The following is a 22,500-nucleotide window of genomic DNA, read 5'->3' as shown; positions in this document are numbered from 1 at the left end:
AGCTGCAGTTCCTCCAGTGTCCACTAGAGTCTGTCTCCTGCAGTGAGTCAGTCCTCATAGAGCTCTATGTTAAAATGTCTAACTTTACAGCTGCAGTTCCTCCAGTGTCCACTAGAGTCTGTCTCCTGCAGTGAGTCAGTCCCCATAGAGCTCCAGTGTTAAAATGTTTAACTTTACAGCTGCAGTTCCTCCAGTGTCCACTAGAGTCTGTCTCCTGCAGTGAGTCAGTCCTCATAGAGCTCTATGTTAAAATGTCTAACTTTACAGCTGCAGGTCCTCCAGTGTCCACTAGAGTCTGTCTCCTGCAGTGAGTCAGTCCTCATAGAGCTCTATGTTAAAATGTCTAACTTTACAGCTGCAGTTCCTCCAGTGTCCACTAGAGTCTGTCTCCTGCAGTGAGTCCATGTTAGAAAGACTCCAGTCAGTGTATTTTGTCTTCAAAGTTCTTTTTTGTGTAATTTGAGTGGGTTGTCATTCGATCATAAGGCCCCTCCCCCCACACCTTTTTTAAAGCTGTTGGTTTGAAGGTAAAGAAGTGAGAGACCAAAACAGATTCAGCTCTAAACACAACAACATGAAGTCTGATCTGGTGCACGACCATTTTAAACAGGAAGTAAACAAAACTCCAAACATGACCACTGTGTGTGTGTGTGTGCGTGCGTGCGTGCGTGCGTGCGTGCGTGCGTGCGTGCGTGCGTGCGTGCGTGCGTGTGCGTTGCGCTTGAGATTAAGGTTGGATTAATTTCGGCTCCGGGCAAGAGGCCACATTTAACATCTGTACACTGAGTTTGACATTTTGGAGCTACAGGTTTTTTAATCCTGCTCAACTCTCATTAGTAACAGAGATACGAGACACACACACACACACACACACACACACACACACACACACACACACACACACACACACACACACACACACACACACACACACACACACACACACACCACACAGACATGATATCTGAGCTCTGATTGGTGGGATTAAACCAACAGGATTAATATGAGAGCCCTGCAGGGAGACAGACAGATGAAGGTGGTCAGAGAGCTGGAAAACAGACAGAACAGGTGAACACAGTGAGGACGACAGGACAGACCAGACAGACACACACCTTTAACCAGGTAAGTGTGTGTGTGTGTGACCTCCTCTTAGTGTTGTCATGACAACAGAATTTCAACGATGTCAACACCTGTTGATGCCGCGAAAACACAAATAGAAGTCGTAGAAACCCAGTGATTGGTAATTTCTTGTTTTGAATTATTACTCCTGCTCGCACAAAAACATGGCCGATGTTTTTTTGCATTGGAGACGAATGTGCAGGAGTTTCATTCCTCTCCTCCTCACCTGTCTGAGTGTCTGCAGATACTTTTGATCGTTTAAGTAACTTAGAGACTGCATCGTTTTAAACATTCAGCCCACCTGAGCTTGTTGCTGGGGCTGATGGACATGAAGTTTTAAGTGATGAGACCTTGGTCTTGTCTCGGTCTCAGTCTTGGTCTTGTCTCTGAGCACTCTGGTCCCGGGTATGTCTCGGTCTTGTCTCTGAGCACTCTGGTCCCGGGTATGTCTCGGTCTCGGTCTTGTCTCTGAGCACTCTGGACCCGGGTATGTCTCGGTCTCGGTCTTGTCTCTGAGCACTCTGGTCCCGGGTATGTCTCGGTCTCGGTCTTGTCTCTGAGCACTCTGGTCCCGGGTATGTCTCGGTCTCGGGTCTTGTCTCTGAGCACTCTGGTCCCGGGTATGTCTCGGTCTCGGTCTTGTCTCTGAGCACTCTGGTCCCGGGTATGTCTCGGTCTCGGTCTCGGTCTTGTCTCTGAGCACTCTGGTCCGGGTAATGTCTCGGTCTCGGTCTTGTCTCTGAGCACTCTGGACCCGGGTATGTCTCGGTCTTGGTCTTGTCTCTGAGCACTCTGGTCCCGGGTATGTCTCGGTCTCGGTCTTGTCTCTGAGCACTCTGGTCCCGGGTATGTCTCGGTCTCGGTCTCGGTCTTGTCGTCTGAGCACTCTGGTCCCGGGTATGTCTCGGTCTTGGTCTTGTCTCTGAGCACTCTGGTCCCGGGTATGTCTCGGTCTCGGTCTTGTCTCTGAGCACTCTGGTCCCGGGTATGTCTCGGTCTCGGTCTTGTCTCTGAGCACTCTGGTCCCGGGTATGTCTCGGTCTTGGTCTTGTCTCTGAGCACTCTGGTCCCGGGTTATGTCTCGGTCTTGGTTAGTGTGGCCTTGACTTCGACACCTGCTAAGAAGGAAAATTACTGACTTTCATATCATTAAGTTCAGATTTCCCTCCATCAGGACCCGACAATGCCCTAGATGAGACTCGCAGCACTGTGGCTCCCAAAGCAGTGGTTCTCAACTGGTGGGTCGGGACCCAAAAGTGGGTCGCAGAAGTATTTTTCAGGGGGTCGCAGTGTGTGCCTGGAGTTCGTTTTCTTCTAATACAGGTTTTGATTCTTACTGGTTTTACTATTTTTATCTTCTTCTACTTCTTACTGTCCTTTTATTTATGCTCTTATCTTAACTCCTCTTGTGTTTTAACTTGGTCATTTCTTGTCTTACTTTGTCTATTTATGTTTTATATTTATATTTACTTTTTATCATTATTAATATTATTGTTTTTTTAGATAATTGATTCACTTGTTTCTTTTCCTGCTCTTACCTTCTTATTGCTGTTATCTTGGATTTATTTTGAGCTTTTTTAGTTTCTTACATCTTTTTAAATCTTTGGTCCTCTTGGTCTCAGCTCGTGTTGTTGGGTTCTTGTGTTGCCTGGGTTCTAATGATGGTTCTTGTGTTGCCTGGGTTCTAATGATGGTTCTTGTGATGGTCTTCTTATGATGGTTCTTGTGATGGTTTTTCTGATGGTTCTTATGATGGTTCTTGTGATGGTTCTTGTGATGGTTCTTGTGATGGTTCTTATGATGGTTCTTGTGATGGTTCTTATAATGGTTCTTGTGATGGTTCTTGTGATGGTTCTTATGATGGTTCTTGTGATGGTTCTTGTGATGGTTCTTGTGTTGGTTCTTGTGATGGTTCTTATGATGGTCCTCGTGTTTCCTGGGTTCTTGTGTTTGGTTCTTGTGATGGTTCTTAGATGGTCCTCGTGTTTCCTGGGTTCTTGTGATGGTTCTTGTGTTGGTTCTTGTGATGGTTCTTGTGATGGTTCTTGTGATGGTTCTTATGATGGTTCTTGTGATGGTCCTTATGATGGTTCTTCTGATTGTTCTTGTGATGGTTCTTGTGATGGTTCTTATGATGGTTCTTGTGATGGTCCTTATGATGGTTCTTGTGATGGTTCTTGTGTTGGTTCTTGTGATGGTTCTTGTGATGGTCCTTATGATGGTTCTTGTGATGGTTCTTGTGATGGTTCTTGTGATGGTTCTTGTGATGGTCCTTATGATTGTTCTTGTGATGGTTCTTGTGATGGTTCTTATGATTGTTCTTGTGATGGTTCTTGTGATGGTTCTTATGATGGTTCTTGTGATGGTCCTTATGATGGTTCTTGTGATGGTTCTTGTGATGGTCCTTGTGATGGTTCTTGTGATGGTTCTTATGATGGTTCTTGTGATGGTCCTTATGATGGTTCTTGTGATGGTTCTTGTGATGGTTCTTGTGATGGTTCTTATGATGGTTCTTGTGACTGGTCCTTATGATGGTTCTTGTGATTGTTCTTGTGATGGTTCTTGTGATGGTTCTTATGATGGTTCTTTTGATGGTTCTTATGATGGTTCTTGTGTTGGTTCTTATGATGGTTCTTGTGATGGTTCTTGTGATGGTTCTTGTGATGGTTCTTGTAATAGTCGGGTTCTGTATGTCTGTTGGGTATCGTGCACTTTGGGTTCTTTTCTGTTGAATTGTATTTAATTATTTTTAGTATTTTACATTGTTATGTTCTTGTTGTTGTTTATGTTCTTCTGTGTTTTGTTTAGTTTGTTCTTGTTTTTTTTGTTTGTCACAAGCACTTTGTAAACCTGTGTTTTTAAATAAAGTTATTATTTTATTGCTGCACTCTGTTTCATTAAATAAATGTAATTGGTTCAGAAATATCAGAGATGTGTGTTCCTGGTTTTCTCCTTAAGGAGTCGTGGAGGGTCCTGAGGCTCCGTTCAGAACCTCAGCATGGCATCACCATCCATTACAAATCTCTCTGTGGGATTACTCAACCACGACTTGATCCTAAACCCCGCCCACATCTCCCCTTTTTTTTTTTACCACAGATATCAAACTGTGGTGTAAATATCTTGATGATGTAATGTGTGTGTGGACAGTGGACTGTATAAACTACTGAACATGTAGAGAGAACATCTCAGACCAACAGAGGCTCCAAACGTTCTGTTCTTTCTGCAAATAGAAAAGAAACAAGTTCAAGTTACACAGCGTGTGGAAGTACTCAAGACCAGTCTTGTCTCGGTCTCGCCCTGCCTTGGTGTTGGTCTTGATCCCTAAATGTCTTGGTCTTGTCTCGGAGTACTCTGGTCTCGGGTACATCTTGGTCTCGGTGGCCTTGACTTCAACACTACTTACGACTTCTAGTTTTTGTTGCCGTTTTATTAAACAGGTATCGACATCATTAGATTTTTTACTAGAATCATAGTTTAAACATCTGGTACCGTGACGACCCTTAAGAGGACAAAGAAAAAGAGGGACAGGTCTGCAGCAATTTAAAAAAGGCCGTTCAAATCTGGGACATTTTAGTGTTTTATAAATATTTGAGGGGACGTCATTGTTAGCTTTAGTCATGTAACATTTAACAGTTACTTTGGCCTCTACCATTAGCCGTATGTGCTAACTTACACCATTAGCATTAGCATTGAATGCTAAACATATCAACCTCTTGTTATCTAACATTCACACAAAATGTTTTGTTTTACATTGTTAGCATTAGCCTCTACTGTGTAGCTGCTAGCTGTTTTTGGTTGTGGTTGTTGTTAGCATTAGCCTCTACTGTGTAGCTGCTAGCTGTTTTGGTTTGTGGTTGTTGTTTAGCATTAGCCTCTACTGTGTAGCTGCTAGCTGTTTTGGTTTGTGGTTGTTGTTAGCATTAGCCTCTCCTTTTAATTCAGTGCTAATTTAAGCCCTCGTTGTTTAACAGCCATGTTTGCGGGCGCGAGCGAGTACCGCCGTCGGTTCGGCGGCGTCTGGAGGAAAAGGCGGGAAGTTTTCGGTGGAGGAGCTGTACGGCTTTAACAAGAAGCCGAAGGTGAACAGAGGGAATCATGGGAAAACGGAGAAAGGTGACTTGAAGAAAGAACCGAAGGAGAAAGAAGAATCGGTGCTGGCGTCCCAGATCCTGGAGGCGGCGAGGAGGCTGATGGAGAGACGAAGGCTCGAGATCTACCTGAAAGAATGTGATGTCACCATGGACCAGAGCAACATGCCCTACAGGTGAGGACACTGGGAGACAGGTGAGACAGGTGAGGCACTGGAGACAGGTGAGACACTGGGAGACAGGTGAGGCACTGGGAGACAGGTGAGGCACTGGGAGACAGGTGAGACACTGGGAGACAGGTGAGACAGGTGAGGCACTGGGAGACAGGTGAGACACTGGGAGACAGGTGAGGCACTGGGAGACAGGTGAGGCACTGGGAGACACTGGGAGACAGGTGAAGCACTGGGAGACAGGTGAGACAGGTGAGACAGGTGAGACACTGGGAGACAGGTGAGGCACTGGGAGACACTGGGAGACAGGTGATGCACTGGGAGACAGGTGATGCACTGGGAGGCAGGTGAGGCACTGGGAGACACTGGGAGACAGGTGAAGCACTGGGAGACAGGTGAAGCACTGGGAGACAGGTGAAGCAGTGGTAGACAGGTGAGACAGGTGAAGCAGTGGTAGACAGGTGAGACAGGTGAGACACTGGGAGACAGGTGAGGCACTGGGAGACACTGGGAGACAGGTGATGCACTGGGAGACAGGTGAGACACTGGGAGACAGGTGATGCACTGGGAGACAGGTGAGACACTGGGAGACAGGTGAGACAGGTGAGACACTGGGAGACAGGTGAGGCACTGGGAGACAGGTGAGACACTGGGAGACAGGTGAAGCACTGGGAGACAGGTGAGGCACTGGGAGACAGGTGATGCACTGGGAGACAGGTGAGGCACTGGGAGACACTGGGAGACAGGTGAAGCACTGGGAGATAGGTGAGACACTGGGAGACAGGTGAGACACTGGGAGACAGGTGAAGCAGTGGTAGACAGGTGAGACACTGAGAGACAGGTGAGGCACTGGGAGACAGGTGAGACACTGGGAGACAGGTGAAGCACTGGGAGACAGGTGAGACACTGGGAGACAGGTGATGCACTGGGAGACAGGTGAGACACTGCGAGACACTGGGAGACAGGTGAGACACTGGGAGACAGGTTAAAGCACTGGGAGACAGGTGAGACACTGGGAGACACTGGGAGACAGGTGAAGCACTGGGAGACACTGGGAGACAGGTGATGCACTGGGAGACAGGTGAGACACTGGGAGACAGGTGAGACAGGTGAAGCACTGGGAGACAGGTGAGACACTGGGAGGCACTGGGAGACAGGTGAGACACTGGGAGACAGGTGAAGCACTGGGAGACACTGGGAGACAGGTGAGACACTGGGAGGCACTGGGAGACAGGTGAGACACTGGGAGACAGGTGAGAGACAGATGAGATAGAGACATTGAGGTACTGGTAAAAAAAAAACCCAGACAGACAGAGAGGTAGGACTCTATGAGACAAGTAAGGAGAGTAAGACAGGTACACAGATAGACAAGAAACTGTGAGACAGGTGAGATTGGTAAGAAGAGTTACCAGACAGGTTTCACTCTGTGAGACAGGTGAGACAGAGTGAGACAGGTGAGACAGAGTGAGACAGGTGAGACACAGTGAGAGTTTTTTTTTTCTTGGGCTGTCGGCCTTCATTTGAATGTTTTTTGAATGGACTGTCGTCGGCCTGTTTGGATCAGAGCTGGTTGTAATGACACCGACTGGCCACGAGAGAGCGCTGATGTACTGAGTACAGGAAGCAGAGCACGATGACGCATCAAAAGATTGTTTTTATTCTTCCCACTACATCCGACAGTCCATGTTTACAAACATGTTTACTAACTGACATCATGTTTATTAATCTTCTCTGTGAGCGGCTGAACGGAGTCTCAGCTCCGCTCGCTGTGATTGGCCGATGAAACTGCTGAGTCATGTTTCTGACGTTGTAAACTGTGTGTGTGTGTGTGTGTGTGTGTGTGTGTGTGTGTGTGTGTGTGTGTGTGTGTGTGTGTGTGTGTGTCTGTGTGTGTGTCTGTGTGTGTGTCTGTGTGTGTGTCTGTGTGTGTGTGTGTGTGTGTGTGTGTGTACAGCTGAATCAGCATCAACACTCTCCACCAACATGAACAGCAGCACTCTACAAATACTTCTTCACACATGAACCACATCCTCGTAATTATTAATGAGGTACTTAAACACCTCCAAACACAGCTCTAATGTGTGTGTGTGTGTGTGTGTGTGTGTGTGTGTGTGTGTGTGTGTGTGTGTGTGTGTGTGTGAGAGGTAATACACGTTTACATACCTCTAAACCAAGCAGCAACCTCTCGTGTTAAAAATCCTGTAGTTCCTGGAGTGTCCACTAGAGGCTGGCTGCAGAAGCACAGGAAGTCACATACACACCCATTCTAAAAAGCCTGTTTTTACAGCAGAGATGAACATGTTTACAGCCTGGTTCAAAAAAACAAATAGGTGTGATTAGCTCATGTCTGGATGGACACACACTGTACGGGGGGTGAATGTTTTGATGACTCATCAGTTTTGATTTGATGAAGGATAAGAGTTATTCACAATAAGGCGTGTAGCTGACCTGATTGACAGGCTCATTGCCATAAAGTGGCCGATTAAGAGAGGGAATCCAGGGCGCCGGTAGCCTAGTGGTTAGTGCCAACGCCCTATGTACGGAGGCTAATGTTCTCCACTCTCTCTCACCCAAACGCCCAAAAATAGTCGATCAGACAACATTTCAACATCGTTTGAGTGGCGTCTCGGCTCCACAATTTAAAGTCATTAAAAGTGCATGAAATCTTCATCACTGCGAATCCATCACTTTCCTTTGAACCTGTTTAATGGGATAGATGTGCAAAGCTTTTATTTACAATTTAAATGTATAATATGTAGAATCACCCCCCCCCCCCCCCTCCGGACACGCCCCTGACCACCATAATGTAAACAATGAACACACTGTGATAAATATAAGGAAGCCACAAGATGATGTTTTATTTTACTCCTGTCCTGGAGCCAATTTGTGTCAATCAGAATCAGAAGCCCAAGACACCCGAGCCCTTCCAGAGAGGGGGTGTGGTCAGACACAGCTCATTTACATATTTAAAGGTACAGACACAGAAACAGCCTGTTCTGAGCAGGGCTGAAATAGAGGGGTTTATAGACATGATCAAATACAGGATCAGAGTGGATTTAGAACAAGAAACTTCACACATGTTGAAGAGGAGCTCTGAGCTCTTTAATGAACGTCTCATGGTTTTTAAATCTGTATTAAAGAGTAATCCTGCAGTAAAAACACGGCGACAGATCACCAAAGTCAAAGTGAGAATCAGCTGACAGACGGCTAAAATAAGAACAACCAAAGATCTGAAAGAGAGAAGCAAACACGACAGAGAGTTCTGATGTGAGAACGAATCACAGGGAGAGAGAGTGTGTGTGTGTGTGTGTGTGTGTGTGTGTGTGTGTGTGTGTGTGTGTGTGTGTGTGTGTGCAGTGGATGCTGCTTTAATCCACATTAGTGACAGCATACCTTCAGCCTCAGGCGGCACACTGTGTCCGCCTCTAATGGGACCAGTTGTGCGGACGAGTGTGTGTGTGTGGGGGGGGGTCAGAGGAAGAGGATGCTGCAGTGATGCTGGAGGGGTCGGGGGGGGGGGGGGGGGGGGGGGGTATCCAGAGGGGTATCCAGAGGGGCGGTCAAAACCAAAATCCTGAACTATGTTGCAAGTTGTCAGCGTGCAGATGTTTGTTTGCACTTTTTAAAACTCTTTGTCGTTTTGAATCCTTGAAGATGTTTCTGTTGCCGTTATCTCCTCTTACTTAAAAGTCGACGTATTCGCCCAAAAATTATTCAACGAGCCACAAAGGCAAAAAAACTTTTAACCGTCAGATTTGCTTTCCTCCACTTTCCATCACAGCTTTGATTGTCAAACATTTAATTTGTACGTCTTTATTTAAAAAGGAAACAAATCAGAGACTCCCACAGTGTGTGTGTGTGTGTGTGTGTGTGTGTGTGTGTGTGTGTGTGTGTGTGTGTGTGTGTGTGTGTGTGTGTGTGTGTGTGTGTGTGTGTGTGTGTGTGTGTGTGTGTGTGTGTGTGTGTGAGCCTCAGGGGCCACCGTACTACAATGTTTATGTTTTTATTTGTTTTCTCAAACTGAGCGTGCTCACAGATAATAAAAAACATGACAGACACGCTGATTGACTACAGAAGAGTTCTAATCTGAGTAATAATGACATCATACAACATTAGAGTTTATTATTCTAACAGTGTTATACTTCATATAGAATACAAATAAAAACTTTATTTATAAAGGTCACAGAACAGAGTACAAACAGCCACATGTATTTAAAGCTGTGGAGTACAAACGGAGAACGTTTGAATGTTTTCTGCACAGAGACAGACAGCTCTCTCTCTTTCTCTCTGTCTGTAACATGCTCGCTCGCCCAGTGTGCAGCCGACCGAGGCAGGAGGGGGAGGGGCTCCCTCTCTCTCTGTCTCTCTCCCTCTGTCCCTCACTCGCTCTCTCTCTCTCTCTCTCCCTCACTCGCTCTCTCTCTCTGTCTCTCTCTCTCTGTCTCTCTCTCTCTCTCTCTCTCTCCCTCCCTCTCTCTCTCTCTCTCTCTCTCTCCCTCACTCGCTCTCTCTCTCTCTGTCTCTCTCTCCCTCCCTCTCTCTCTCTCTTTCTCTCTCTCTCCCTCACTCGCTCTCTCTCCCTCTCTCTCCCTCTCTCTCTCTCTCTCTCTCTCTCTCCCTCACTCGCTCTCTCTCCCTCTCTCTCTCTCCCTCTCTCTCTCTCGCTCTCTGTCAGTGGAGTCCAGAGGACGGACGCTTGCTCTTCTCTTTTGGAGATTCACTTCTGTCGTTGCTCTCCCTCCACGTCTGTATTTTGTTCTCCTCTTTTTTTCGTTTTGTGGACACGTGGACGCTCTTCATCTTCATCATCACCTGCAGCACCTTCATCTTCATCATCACCTGCAGCACCTTCATCGTCCACACTTACACAGCCTCCTCCTCCTCCTCCTCGGGACTCTGGCGGTGGGACTGTGTCCGGCCGAGGATGGGATGCTAGAGACTGACTGAAAGTTGTAGTGTGTGTGTGTGTGTGTGTGTGTGTGTGTGTGTGTGTGTGTGTGTGTGTGTGTGTGTGTGTGTGTGTGTGTGTGTGTGTGTGTGTGTCCTGTAGTGTGGCTCTGATTGGCTGATTGATTTACACACAGCGAGACTCAAAGTTTACATCCCACTCATGAGTTCTTTCCATCGTCACCATAGCGACCGGCGACCTTGGCGGCAGCGACAGTTTCTTCATCATGTTTTGAGACTTTTGATCTCAGTGTATATATAAAGTGTGTGTGTGGAGAGAGAGCTTGTTACCGTAGCAACCAGGATGCAGGTGTCCATAGCGTGTAACGTTGGTGGGGGTGGCGGCGGCGGGGGCGATCATCCGATGAAGGAGCGGCGGGCGGCCATGAACTCCAGCAACGCCCTCGCAAGTCTGACGAAGGTCAGGGCGGAGCCGTCAAACAGGCACACCCTGCTAGGCCACGCCCACATGAAGGAGGCCATCGGCCGTCATAGCAACATGAAGTACAGGTGAGAGAGAGAGAGAGAGAGAGAGAGAGAGAGAGTGACTCCTGACCAGCCAGGTGCAGTGAGTTGACTCGGGTCATGTTTCATGTGTGTGTGTGTGTGTGTGTGTGTGTGTGTGTGTGTGTGTGTGTGTGTGTGTGTGTGTGTGTGTGTGTGTGTGTGTGTATTTTCCGTTGCACCTGCTCTCATTGTGTTCAGGTGAGCAGAGGGGCGGCGTGTAACGCCACCAGAAACTTCTCATGTTTACATAAATATCTCCAATTAAAGGAGCAGTATGTAACTCTACCCCCTAGTGTTTAAAATGTGTACTGCAGTCTAAATTCTAAACATTATAGAGAGCTGTCCCCCCCCCCTCCTCTCTAGAGTGGATGCTCACTCAGGTCACCATGTGGTGGACTCTGAAGCTTCAGTGTTTATCCAGCTCTGCATGGGTCTGTAAACCTTTCTGTGTTCTAACCTCTCTCCATTTTTCAAAAGCATCTCCAATATTGATCCTAGTTTGAGCACGTTTCTGCTCATGGAGCTTATTAGAAACATGCAGAGGCTTTTTAGGTCGGGTACAATCACTTCTATCTGAACCACTTCTCTTGACCGCTTCCATCGCTGCAACACCTGTTGACCTGATAACTGCTCTCATATCTGACAAACCGAGGGGCGTCCAAAACGGCCGTGTGGGGGGGGTCTTAAAAGCGCCTACCTTCTCTGGTCCAAACAAATCCAGAGCATTCAGGAGCAGAATCTAAAGTTAGAAGGAGGACATACTGGCTGCTGCATTGTTGTCAGAGAAGCCAGCACTTCAACATAGCATGTTTCCTTAATGATCAGAGAGTAAGATACCTTTATCATCTCACTGATTGGACCTTTAAATAAACACCTTACTATCGTCTCTGTGATTCTCAAACATCTATGTTAACCTGTGCTAACGTTAGCTGTGTTCTGATGGTAGCCAACAGATTATTAAATGTGTTTTTAAGTCTCCAGTGTTTCAGGATCTGTTGTCTGACTCAAACCTGGAGCGTAACAGTAAGACGTGATAACAACATCCGAGCTTCCCTCCCTGAGCCGGACTTCACAACCTATTGGCTCAAAGGTTTTGACGACATGCTGATTGATGTGAAACCTGATGAAAGTTTGATCATTGAAGGCTCGAGGTAATGCTCATGGTCTAACTCAGATATCAGTGACATGTCTCAGACTTCAGTCTCAGTAATGAATATCTATGAATCTCAGATAATGGACATGGAATCATCGACTGTGACTTCACTAGTCATATCAGAGACTTGGGCTGTATCCGAATTGTCAAGTACATACTCAATCTGTCAGTAGACAGTACGTACTATCTGCTGTATACTGTTAGTACGTACTATCTGCTGTATACTGTTAGTACCTACTATCTGCTGTATACTGTTAGTACGTACTATCTGCTGTATACTGTTAGTACCTACTATCTGCTGTATACTGTTAGTACCTACTATCTGCTGTATACTGTTAGTACGTACTATCTGCTGTATACTGTTAGTACCTACTATCTGCTGTATACTGTTAGTACCTACTATCTGCTGCATACTGTTAGTACGTACTATCTGCTGTATACTGTTAGTACCTACTATCTGCTGTATACTGTTAGTACCTACTATCTGCTGTATACTGTTAGTACCTACTATCTGCTGCATACTGTTAGTACGTACTATCTGCTGTATACTGTTAGTACCTACTATCTGCTGTATACTGTTTAGTACCTACTATTCAGTATGCACACACAGTAGGCAGATATTTGTTCCTACTTCTTCTGATTCATTCAGTATGGAAGTGACGTCATTTACGTTTCCCGAACCGGCCGCATCCACCCGGATTTTTTTTTTCAAGAAGAGTAATGCTCATATACAGTCAGGTAAACAAAAAACAATATCACAATGTAAATCAAGTAAAAGATTAAATAACTAAATAACATACAGTACATAAAGAACAAATGAAAGACAGTAATATACAGAATATAAAATAAACCAGTAAAGACACATTTAAATAGTGACATCATTATTTAAATAGTTAAATCATTATTTAAATAGTGACATCATTATTTAAATAGTTAAATCATTATTTAAATAGTTAAATCATTATTTAAATAGTGACATCATTATTTAAATAGTTAAATCATTATTTAAATAGTGACATCATTATTTAAATAGTTAAATCATTATTTAAATAGTGACATCATTATTTAAATAGTGACATCATTATTTAAATAGAGGGAGAAAGGTTTTATAATAATGCAGATATTTGTTTTATTTTCTGTTGTTAATTTAAAGTAGTGATTTCAGTCGAGACTTTAACTCTAGATTAAAAACTGATTAAATTAATCCACGCTCGTTTGTTTTGATTTGGAGGTGGACGTGACGTGACGATTTACGTTTACTTTCGCACTGCATTGTGGGTAAAATACAATTCATTTCCTGAAAGCACGCATCTGATCCATACTGCATGAAACCAGGAAGTTAGTATCCATACTGAAATGTTCAGTATACTGAGGTGGACCCAAACAATAACCACTGAATGACCACGAGGGTTCAGTCTGCTGAAACTCTACTGAAAAGTACTGACTACTGAACTGTGGATATTCAGGAAGGGACTTGATTACTAAGACTTGGACTTGTCCGACTTTCTCTGGTTTAAATGTTTGACTTCTACTTTCAGGTAAAGATTGGAAAGTTGAACTTTGACACGAGTGTTTACAATGTTACAAGGTGACACATTGGACATGTTGCCCAGCTGGGGATCAAACCCTCAACCTTATGATTGAGAGGTGATGACTCTACCAACAGAGCCAGGTTTTGACCTGAGCACGGATGACGTAAACTTGGACTTGGACTTGAATATTGAGTTCAAGGACAAGAAGTCAAACAAACTGTAGACTTGCCGAGTCATTTCTCTGACTTCAGACTCCATCACTGACCTGAACCTCGACTGGGACTGACTCTGTGATTAGAGTCAAAACATGACTCAACTCCCCTCCGATGTTTTTAGAACGACTCAGCAGAAAAAACACTCAAGGACATCTGTGTGTCTGTGTGTCTGTCTGTCTGTGTGTCTGTCTGTCTGTGTGTCTGTGTGTCTGCCTGTCTGTGTGTTTGTCTGTGTGTCTGTGTGTCTGTGTGTCTGCCTGTCTGTCTGTCTGTCTATGTGTCTCTCTGTATTTATAGCTCGTGTGTCTGATGTTGTTTTTTTAGTTATTTCATCCTGTTTTCTGCCGACTTTACTGTTTGTTCTTACTGTCTCTCGCACACACACACACACACACACACACACACACACACACACACACACACACACACACACACACACACACACACACACACACACACACACACACACACACACACACACACACACACACACACACACACACACACAGAGCAGTGTCTTTTACTGTAGATGTAATCTTCAATCAAGCATCTTCGTGTGTGTCTGTGTGTGTGTGTGTGTGTCTGTGTGTGTGTGTGTGTGTGTGTGTGTGTGTGTGTGTGTGTGTGTGTGTGTGTGTGTGTGTGTGTGTGTGTGTGTGTGTGTGTTAATCAGGGATCAACACAGTGACCCGTCTTGTCTTAGTGACCTTTGACATCTGTAGAGTTCTCAAGTGAAAGGCCTTGATGAGTAAAGGCAGATGTTTCTGCTCTAATCACACACGGCTGACTTCTGATTGGTTGACAGATGACAGGTCAGTCGGGCACTCTGATTGGATTAGAGGCCTCTGACATCATCCGAACAGCTTCTAATGTGGATCCGTGATCTGATTGGTCAGAAACCGTCCTTGCAGCTCTCATTATGCAAATCAATATTCTTAATATTTAATATAATCTTTATTACAGTTATTGAAATAAATATTATACTTAAGCACGGGGGGATTTAGGGCGGGGCTACCTGTGATTGACAAGACGCTACCATGGCGATCGGAAAGCTAAGATAGAGACCAGTATGGTCACTTCATACGCAGGAGGAGATGGTAACGTCCTGAATGAAACGTCAAACTTGAGGCGTTACCGACAAACCGATGATGATGTCACAGTAGCCACGCCCACTTCTTAAACCTTTAAAGGAACCTACAACCTCCCACAAGAAACTTAAAACCCGAAATTATAACCTTTTAAATCCCTCTTTGACTCTTTAAATCTCCCCAACAACATTTTCAATCACAATCACCTTTCTTAAACTCCTGTAAGACCTGTTCAAGAATCTTTATACCTCTAACCCCGCCATCCCCTAAATCTAAACCTTTTAAACTCGTCCCAGGACCTCTACAAGTGAGGGAAACCCTTGCTCCTCTCGAGCTCCGCCCCTTCAGAGCAGTACGATAAATACGAATGGATGATGTCACATTGGCCCCGCCCACTTCTCAAACAGTCTGTGGTTCATGTTAACGTCATTGATTAACTAATTGATTTATTGATTTGCAGAAATCTGGGGAAGTCTGGACTGAGAGTTTCCTGCCTGGGACTGGGTGAGAACACACACACACACACACACACAACACACACACACACACACACACACACACACACACACACACACACACATACTGTATTTATCACATAGTCAGTGATGTTTTTCTCTTCTCACAGGAACATGGGTGACATTTGGCTCTCAGATCTCTGATGAGGTATGTGCATTTGTGTGTGTGTGTGTGTGTGTGTGTGTGTGTGTGTGTGTGTGTGTGTGTGTGTGTGTGTGTGTGTGTGTGTGTGTGTGTGTGTTATGTGTGCTGAATGCATGAACAAACAATTACATAACCATTACTAGAGGTTTCTGCACACATTAATGTGGGTTACTGACTCTGTGTGTGTGTGTGTGTGTGTGTGTGTGTGTGTGTGTGTGTGTGTGTGTGTGTGTGTGTGTGTGTGTGTGTGTGTGTGTGTGTGTGTGTGTGTGTGTGTAGATGGCGGAGAGTGTGCTGACGGTGGCCTACGACAGTGGAGTGAACTTGTTCGACACAGCAGAGGTCTACGCCTCGGGGAGGTACAGTAGGACCTGTCTGTCTGCCTGTCTCACCTCTATAAGTCGCTCTCTCTCCACCTGCTTTATGCACATTTTACATTCAGAATACAAACGGGCGGGAAGAATGTGAGGCTTAAAATCTGCAAACTGTTTGGGGGGAGGGGGGTTGGAGGTATGTCTCTGGAGGAGGGCGGAGGCTTCAGTATGGAGGAGGCGTGGCCTAACAGGAAGTTTGTTTTGGTTTCATGCTGGTGCTCAAGGGCGCCATCTACTGGATCAAAAAGTTGCACATTCTTCCTTTAATGATCAATAGCATAAAGAAATACCAAATCTAAATTAAAACATGTCTAGTTCAGTGTGTGTGTGTGTGTGTGTGTGTGTGTGTGTGTGTGTGTGTGTGTGTGTGTGTGTGTGTGTGTGTGTGTGTGTGTTTCAGGGCCGAGACGACTCTGGGAAACATCCTGAAGAAGAAAGGATGGAGGTAAACAACGTTTACTGTGAATCAGTACGCAGGTGGAGAGGACAATAAGGTCCACATGGGGGCGCTGTTGACGATGCGTTTGACTTTTCCGGAAGAGGAATTTGAAATAGCTGGCTAAAACACGACTCTAACTGAAGTTTAAAACAGACACTGGAGGGACTTTTAAAGGTTGACTTCAAACAAAACCTAAAGGGTACCCTGATGCAAACACTTCACAGATTTAAGTAGAGTAACCAGATATCTGAAGGGTACCTAAAGACAGAAGTAGAGTAACCAGATATCTGAAGCAAACCTAAAGACAGAAGTAGAGTAACCAGATATCTGAAGGGTACCTAAAGACAGAAGTAGAGCAAACAGATATCTGACGGGTACCTAAAGACAGAAGTAAAGTAACCAGATATCTGAAGGGTACCTAAAGACAGAAGTAGAGTAACCAGATATCTGAAGGGTACAGAAGTAGAGTAACCAGATATCTGAAGGGTACCTAAAGACAGAAGTAGAGTAACCAGATATCTGAAGGGTGCCTAAAGACAGAAGTAGAGTAACCAGATATCTGAAGGGTACAGAAGTAGAGTAACCAGATATCTGAAGGGTACAGAAGTAGAGTAACCAGATATCTGAAGCGAACCTAAAGACAGAAGTAGAGTAACCAGATATCTGAAGGGTACCTAAAGACAGAAGTAGAGTAACCAGATATCTGAAGCGAACCTAAAGACAGAAGTAGAGTAACCAGATATCTGAAGGGTACCTAAAGACAGAAGTATAGTAACCAGATATCTGAAGGGTACCTAAAGACAGAAGTAGAGTAACCAGATATCTGAAGGGTACAGAAGTAGAGTAACCAGATATCTGAAGGGTACCTAAAGACAGAAGTATAGTAACCAGATATCTGAAGGGTACAGAAGTAGAGTAACCAGATATCTGAAGCGAACCTAAAGACAGAAGTAGAGTAACCAGATATCTGAAGGGTACCTAAAGACAGAAGTAGAGTAACCAGATATCTGAAGCGAACCTAAAGACAGAAGTAGAGTAACCAGATATCTGAAGGGTACCTAAAGACAGAAGTATAGTAACCAGATATCTGAAGGGTACCTAAAGACAGAAGTAGAGTAACCAGATATCTGAAGGGTACAGAAGTAGAGTAACCAGATATCTGAAGCGAACCTAAAGACAGAAGTAGAGTAACCAGATATCTGAAGGGTACCTAAAGACAGAAGTAGAGTAACCAGATATCTGAAGGGTACCTAAAGACAGAAGTAGAGTAACCAGATATCTGAAGGGTACAGAAGTAGAGTAACCAGATATCTGAAGCGAACCTAAAGACAGAAGTAAAGTAACCAGATATCTGAAGGGTACCTAAAGACAGAAGTAGAGTAACCAGATATCTGAAGGGTACAGAAGTAGAGTAACCAGATATCTGAAGCGAACCTAAAGACAGAAGTAAAGTAACCAGATATCTGAAGGGTACCTAAAGACAGAAGTAGAGTAACCAGATATCTGAAGGGTACCTAAAGACAGAAGTAGAGTAACCAGATATCTGAAGGGTACAGAAGTAGAGTAACCAGATATCTGAAGGGTACCTAAAGACAGAAGTAGAGTAACCAGATATCTGAAGCGAACCTAAAGACAGAAGTAGAGTAACCAGATATCTGAAGGGTACAGAAGTAGAGTAACCAGATATCTGAAGGGTACAGAAGTAGAGTAACCAGATATCTGAAGGGTACAGAAGTAGAGTAACCAGATATCTGAAGCGAACCTAAAGACAGAAGTAGAGTAACCAGATATCTGAAGGGTACCTAAAGACAGAAGTAGAGTAACCAGATATCTGAAGGGTACAGAAGTAGAGTAACCAGATATCTGAAGGGTACCTAAAGACAGAAGTAGAGTAACCAGATATCTGAAGGGTACAGAAGTAGAGTAACCAGATATCTGAAGCGAACCTAAAGACAGAAGTAGAGTAACCAGATATCTGAAGCGAACCTAAAGACAGAAGTAGAGTAACCAGATATCTGAAGGGTACCTAAAGACAGAAGTAGAGTAACCAGATATCTGAAGGGTACAGAAGTAGAGTAACCAGATATCTGAAGCGAACCTAAAGACAGAAGTAAAGTAACCAGATATCTGAAGGGTACCTAAAGACAGAAGTAGAGTAACCAGATATCTGAAGGGTACCTAAAGACAGAAGTAGAGTAACCAGATATCTGAAGCGAACCTAAAGACAGAAGTAGAGTAACCAGATATCTGAAGGGTACCTAAAGACAGAAGTATAGTAACCAGATATCTGAAGGGTACCTAAAGACAGAAGTAGAGTAACCAAATATCTGAAGGGTACAGAAGTAGAGTAACCAGATATCTGAAGCGAACCTAAAGACAGAAGTAGAGTAACCAGATATCTGAAGGGTACCTAAAGACAGAAGTAGAGTAACCAGATATCTGAAGGGTACCTAAAGACAGAAGTAGAGTAACCAGATATCTGAAGGGTACAGAAGTAGAGTAACCAGATATCTGAAGCGAACCTAAAGACAGAAGTAAAGTAACCAGATATCTGAAGGGTACCTAAAGACAGAAGTAGAGTAACCAGATATCTGAAGGGTACAGAAGTAGAGTAACCAGATATCTGAAGCGAACCTAAAGACAGAAGTAAAGTAACCAGATATCTGAAGGGTACCTAAAGACAGAAGTAGAGTAACCAGATATCTGAAGGGTACCTAAAGACAGAAGTAGAGTAACCAGATATCTGAAGGGTACAGAAGTAGAGTAACCAGATATCTGAAGGGTACCTAAAGACAGAAGTAGAGTAACCAGATATCTGAAGCGAACCTAAAGACAGAAGTAGAGTAACCAGATATCTGAAGGGTACAGAAGTAGAGTAACCAGATATCTGAAGGGTACAGAAGTAGAGTAACCAGATATCTGAAGCGAACCTAAAGACAGAAGTAGAGTAACCAGATATCTGAAGGGTACCTAAAGACAGAAGTAGAGTAACCAGATATCTGAAGGGTACAGAAGTAGAGTAACCAGATATCTGAAGGGTACCTAAAGACAGAAGTAGAGTAACCAGATATCTGAAGGGTACAGAAGTAGAGTAACCAGATATCTGAAGCGAACCTAAAGACAGAAGTAGAGTAACCAGATATCTGAAGCGAACCTAAAGACAGAAGTAGAGTAACCAGATATCTGACGGTGTTTCAATGAAACTAAAGGGTTCCTTAACACAGAGCACAGCTCGTCTGTAAACGACGTCTCTTTGACAGTCGTCCTGTTTTGTAGTTTTTCTCTTTAAATCACTCTGATCTTTATTTAAATGTGTAAAAGAAACAAACCTCATAAAGTGTCCGTTCCTATAAATAAACCACGACAGAGATCTTTAGTCTGTCATTGGCTGAGAGTCTACAGCCTCACATACAGTGTGAGGATCATAACAGTCTGTAAGATGTGACTCAGCACTTTTTCTCTCCATCCGTCTCCTTCGTCACGTCCTTTTAATCTTCTCTCCATCGCCGCCTTCCTCCATCTCTCACGTTAACTGATGCTGACACCACCGCACAACTGCTGCTGTAAATAACTCTCTCTCTCTCCGTCTACTAGGAGGTCGAGTTACGTGGTCACCACAAAGATCTACTGGGGCGGACAGTGAGTGTTTAACCTATCGCCACGAGTCTCTTGACTGTGTTTGCTGACATGCATGTGTGGTAAAGTGTGAGTTTGTGTGTTCGCAGGGCGGAGACAGAGCGAGGGTTGTCACGGAAACACATCATCGAAGGTAAACAAAAACAAACATGTCAGCTTCCTCGTTTGTCTCATCATAACATGAAGAGTACAAATCCTAACGTCATTAATTGTTGGGGTTTTTTTTGTATTTATGTGGTGGCCATCTTGTTTCTTTTTGAGCAGGAAGTGACCATATTTGGACAAGAGGATGGAGCTCCGCCCTCTTGTCCAACTATGGTCACTTCTGGCTCAAAAAGAAGCAGCCAACTCCTCAGAGTGTCTTAAGCCAGGGGTTGAACAAGACGAGAACGAGATTTTGATAGGTCGCCATGGTGACAACATGTCAATCCTTGTAAGCCCCGCCCCTAACTACCTCCGCCCTGCTTTATTGGGACTGAAACTTTAAAACATTAAATCCCAGGCTCCTTTTTTTTTTATTTATTTTTTTTACAGAAAGTTGTTTAAAGCGTCTTCTGGAGGTTATCATACAACCGTTGTCATCAGACTGTTGTCATGGAGACTGTTGTCATGGAGACAGGACGGACTAGCAGAGCTTTTCTTCCATGAAAAAAGCGCGACATGGACACGAGGCCTGAGGTTTTAAATGATCTTGTTGTATGATTATGAAAGGTTCCTGAAGAGGTTTTAAAGGTTATGACGTCTCAGAGCGCCAAGCCAAAGTTGGCGTCCTATCTGAAAGGGCCTGAACAGAGGACTTGTTGTGACTGCCTCGTCTAACCTTTGACCTGACACAGATTGTTGACAGATTGACGCTATGTCGTCTCTGAACTCGATTGGAGGATTTCTGGAGTGTTTTTATTTTTTAAGCTTGCAGCCAATCAGGACGTTACGATCCCTAAGAGGAGCCGCCATCATGGAGGGGACGCGGCGATAATAAAACAGTCCCATCGTTCACCGTGATAATTAACTGATACAGAAACATTCAAGGAACAAAGAGAGAGAGAGAGTCCAGGAGGCAAATCATATCTATGTTTCAAAATAAAACAAAAACAAAACGATTTGACTTTTTATAAATAATATCAGATAAATAATTATAATAAATAAAATACTCATAAGTGTTGAAATGAGATTTAACTGATGCTTCTGATGCTGCAGCCTCAGATCTTCACACTCACTTCAACACAGACACCCAGCGAGTGAGGAGTGATTAGAGCGAGAGTGAAGATCCACACACTAATTACACACACAGACACACACACACACACACACACACACACACACACACACACACACACACACACTCAGAGAGAGAGTCGGTCAGTGTCCTCTGTCAGTTGTCGGAGGTCGTCGAGGCTTTAAGAGGCTCAGTCACACCAATACTGGATTAGGAGTTTTACACACTCACATAGTAACACACACACATACACAGTGACACACAGTGACACACACACACACACACACACACACACACACACACACACACACAGAAAGATGAGCGTGCAGCATCAATCATCCGTCCTGCTGAAAGCTGCTAACAGCTCTGTTGACTTAAATCATTCTGTGAAATGCTAAACGCTAAATTTAAACCACAGAGAGTCTCTGAAACATCTGCAGCACACCCCATCGTTTATTAGATCATTCTATAGCGCTTTATTTTCAAAGGTTTGGACTGATAACTTGTACTACACATGATGTTTACTGTAAAAGCAGAAACCTCAGGACTGTCCAATTTTACAGCTGCAGTTCCTCCAGTGTCCACTAGAGTCTGTCTCCTGCAGTGAGTCAGTCCCCATAGAGCTCCATGTTAAAATGTCTAACTTTACAGCTGCAGTTCCTCCAGTGTCCACTAGAGTCTGTCTCCTGCAGTGAGTCAGTCCTCATAGAGCTCTATGTTAAAATGTCTAACTTTACAGCTGCAGTTCCTCCAGTGTCCACTAGAGTCTGTCTCCTGCAGTGAGTCAGTCCTCATAGAGCTCTATGTTAAAATGTCTAACTTTACAGCTGCAGTTCCTCCAGTGTCCACGAGAGTCTGTCTCCTGCAGTGAGTCAGTCCTCATAGAGCTCTATGTTAAAATGTCTAACTTTACAGCTGCAGTTCCTCCAGTGTCCACTAGAGTCTGTCTCCTGCAGTGAGTCAGTCCTCATAGAGCTCTATGTTAAAATGTCTAACTTTACAGCTGCAGTTCCTCCAGTGTCCACTAGAGTCTGTCTCCTGCAGTGAGTCAGTCCTCATAGAGCTCCATGTTAAAATGTCTAACTTTACAGCTGCAGTTCCTCCAGTGTCCACTAGAGTCTGTCTCCTGCAGTGAGTCAGTCCTCATAGAGCTCTATGTTAAAATGTCTAACTTTACAGCTGCAGTTCCTCCAGTGTCCACTAGAGTCTGTCTCCTGCAGTGAGTCAGTCCTCATAGAGCTCTATGTTAAAATGTCTAACTTTACAGCTGCAGTTCCTCCAGTGTCCACTAGAGTCTGTCTCCTGCAGTGAGTCAGTCCTCATAGAGCTCCATGTTAAAATGTCTAACTTTACAGC

The 22,500-nt window shown here is 44.4% G+C and overlaps 1 protein-coding gene across 5 annotated transcripts in view; it reads left to right on the top strand.

Annotated features, from left to right (window-relative positions):
- The first annotated feature begins 5,163 nt into the window (after positions 1-5,163).
- LOC109978124 (voltage-gated potassium channel subunit beta-3) overlaps positions 5,164-22,500 on the top strand; it is a 26,478-nt gene continuing 9,141 nt past the window's right edge. The window contains exons 1-7 of one of the 5 annotated variants that reach the window (XM_065950589.1): positions 5,164-5,383; positions 15,280-15,323; positions 15,445-15,482; positions 15,759-15,838; positions 16,254-16,298; positions 19,887-19,931; positions 20,018-20,061. In XM_065950589.1, coding sequence (XP_065806661.1) covers positions 5,310-5,383; positions 15,280-15,323; positions 15,445-15,482; positions 15,759-15,838; positions 16,254-16,298; positions 19,887-19,931; positions 20,018-20,061 — 370 coding nt within the window. In that variant the 5' untranslated portion in view covers positions 5,164-5,309. Of the gene's footprint in view, positions 5,384-9,913; positions 10,835-15,279; positions 15,324-15,444; positions 15,483-15,758; positions 15,839-16,253; positions 16,299-19,886; positions 19,932-20,017; positions 20,062-22,500 lie in introns of those variants that run through there. The other 4 variants (XM_065950592.1, XM_065950590.1, XM_065950591.1 and 1 more) reach the window with 4 other exon arrangements.

This window comes from Labrus bergylta, chromosome 22, assembly GCF_963930695.1.
Source record: "Labrus bergylta chromosome 22, fLabBer1.1, whole genome shotgun sequence".
Classification (NCBI taxonomy): domain Eukaryota; kingdom Metazoa; phylum Chordata; class Actinopteri; order Labriformes; family Labridae; genus Labrus; species Labrus bergylta.
Note: the sequence above shows the minus strand (reverse complement) of the source record. Positions and strands in the feature narration are given on the sequence as shown.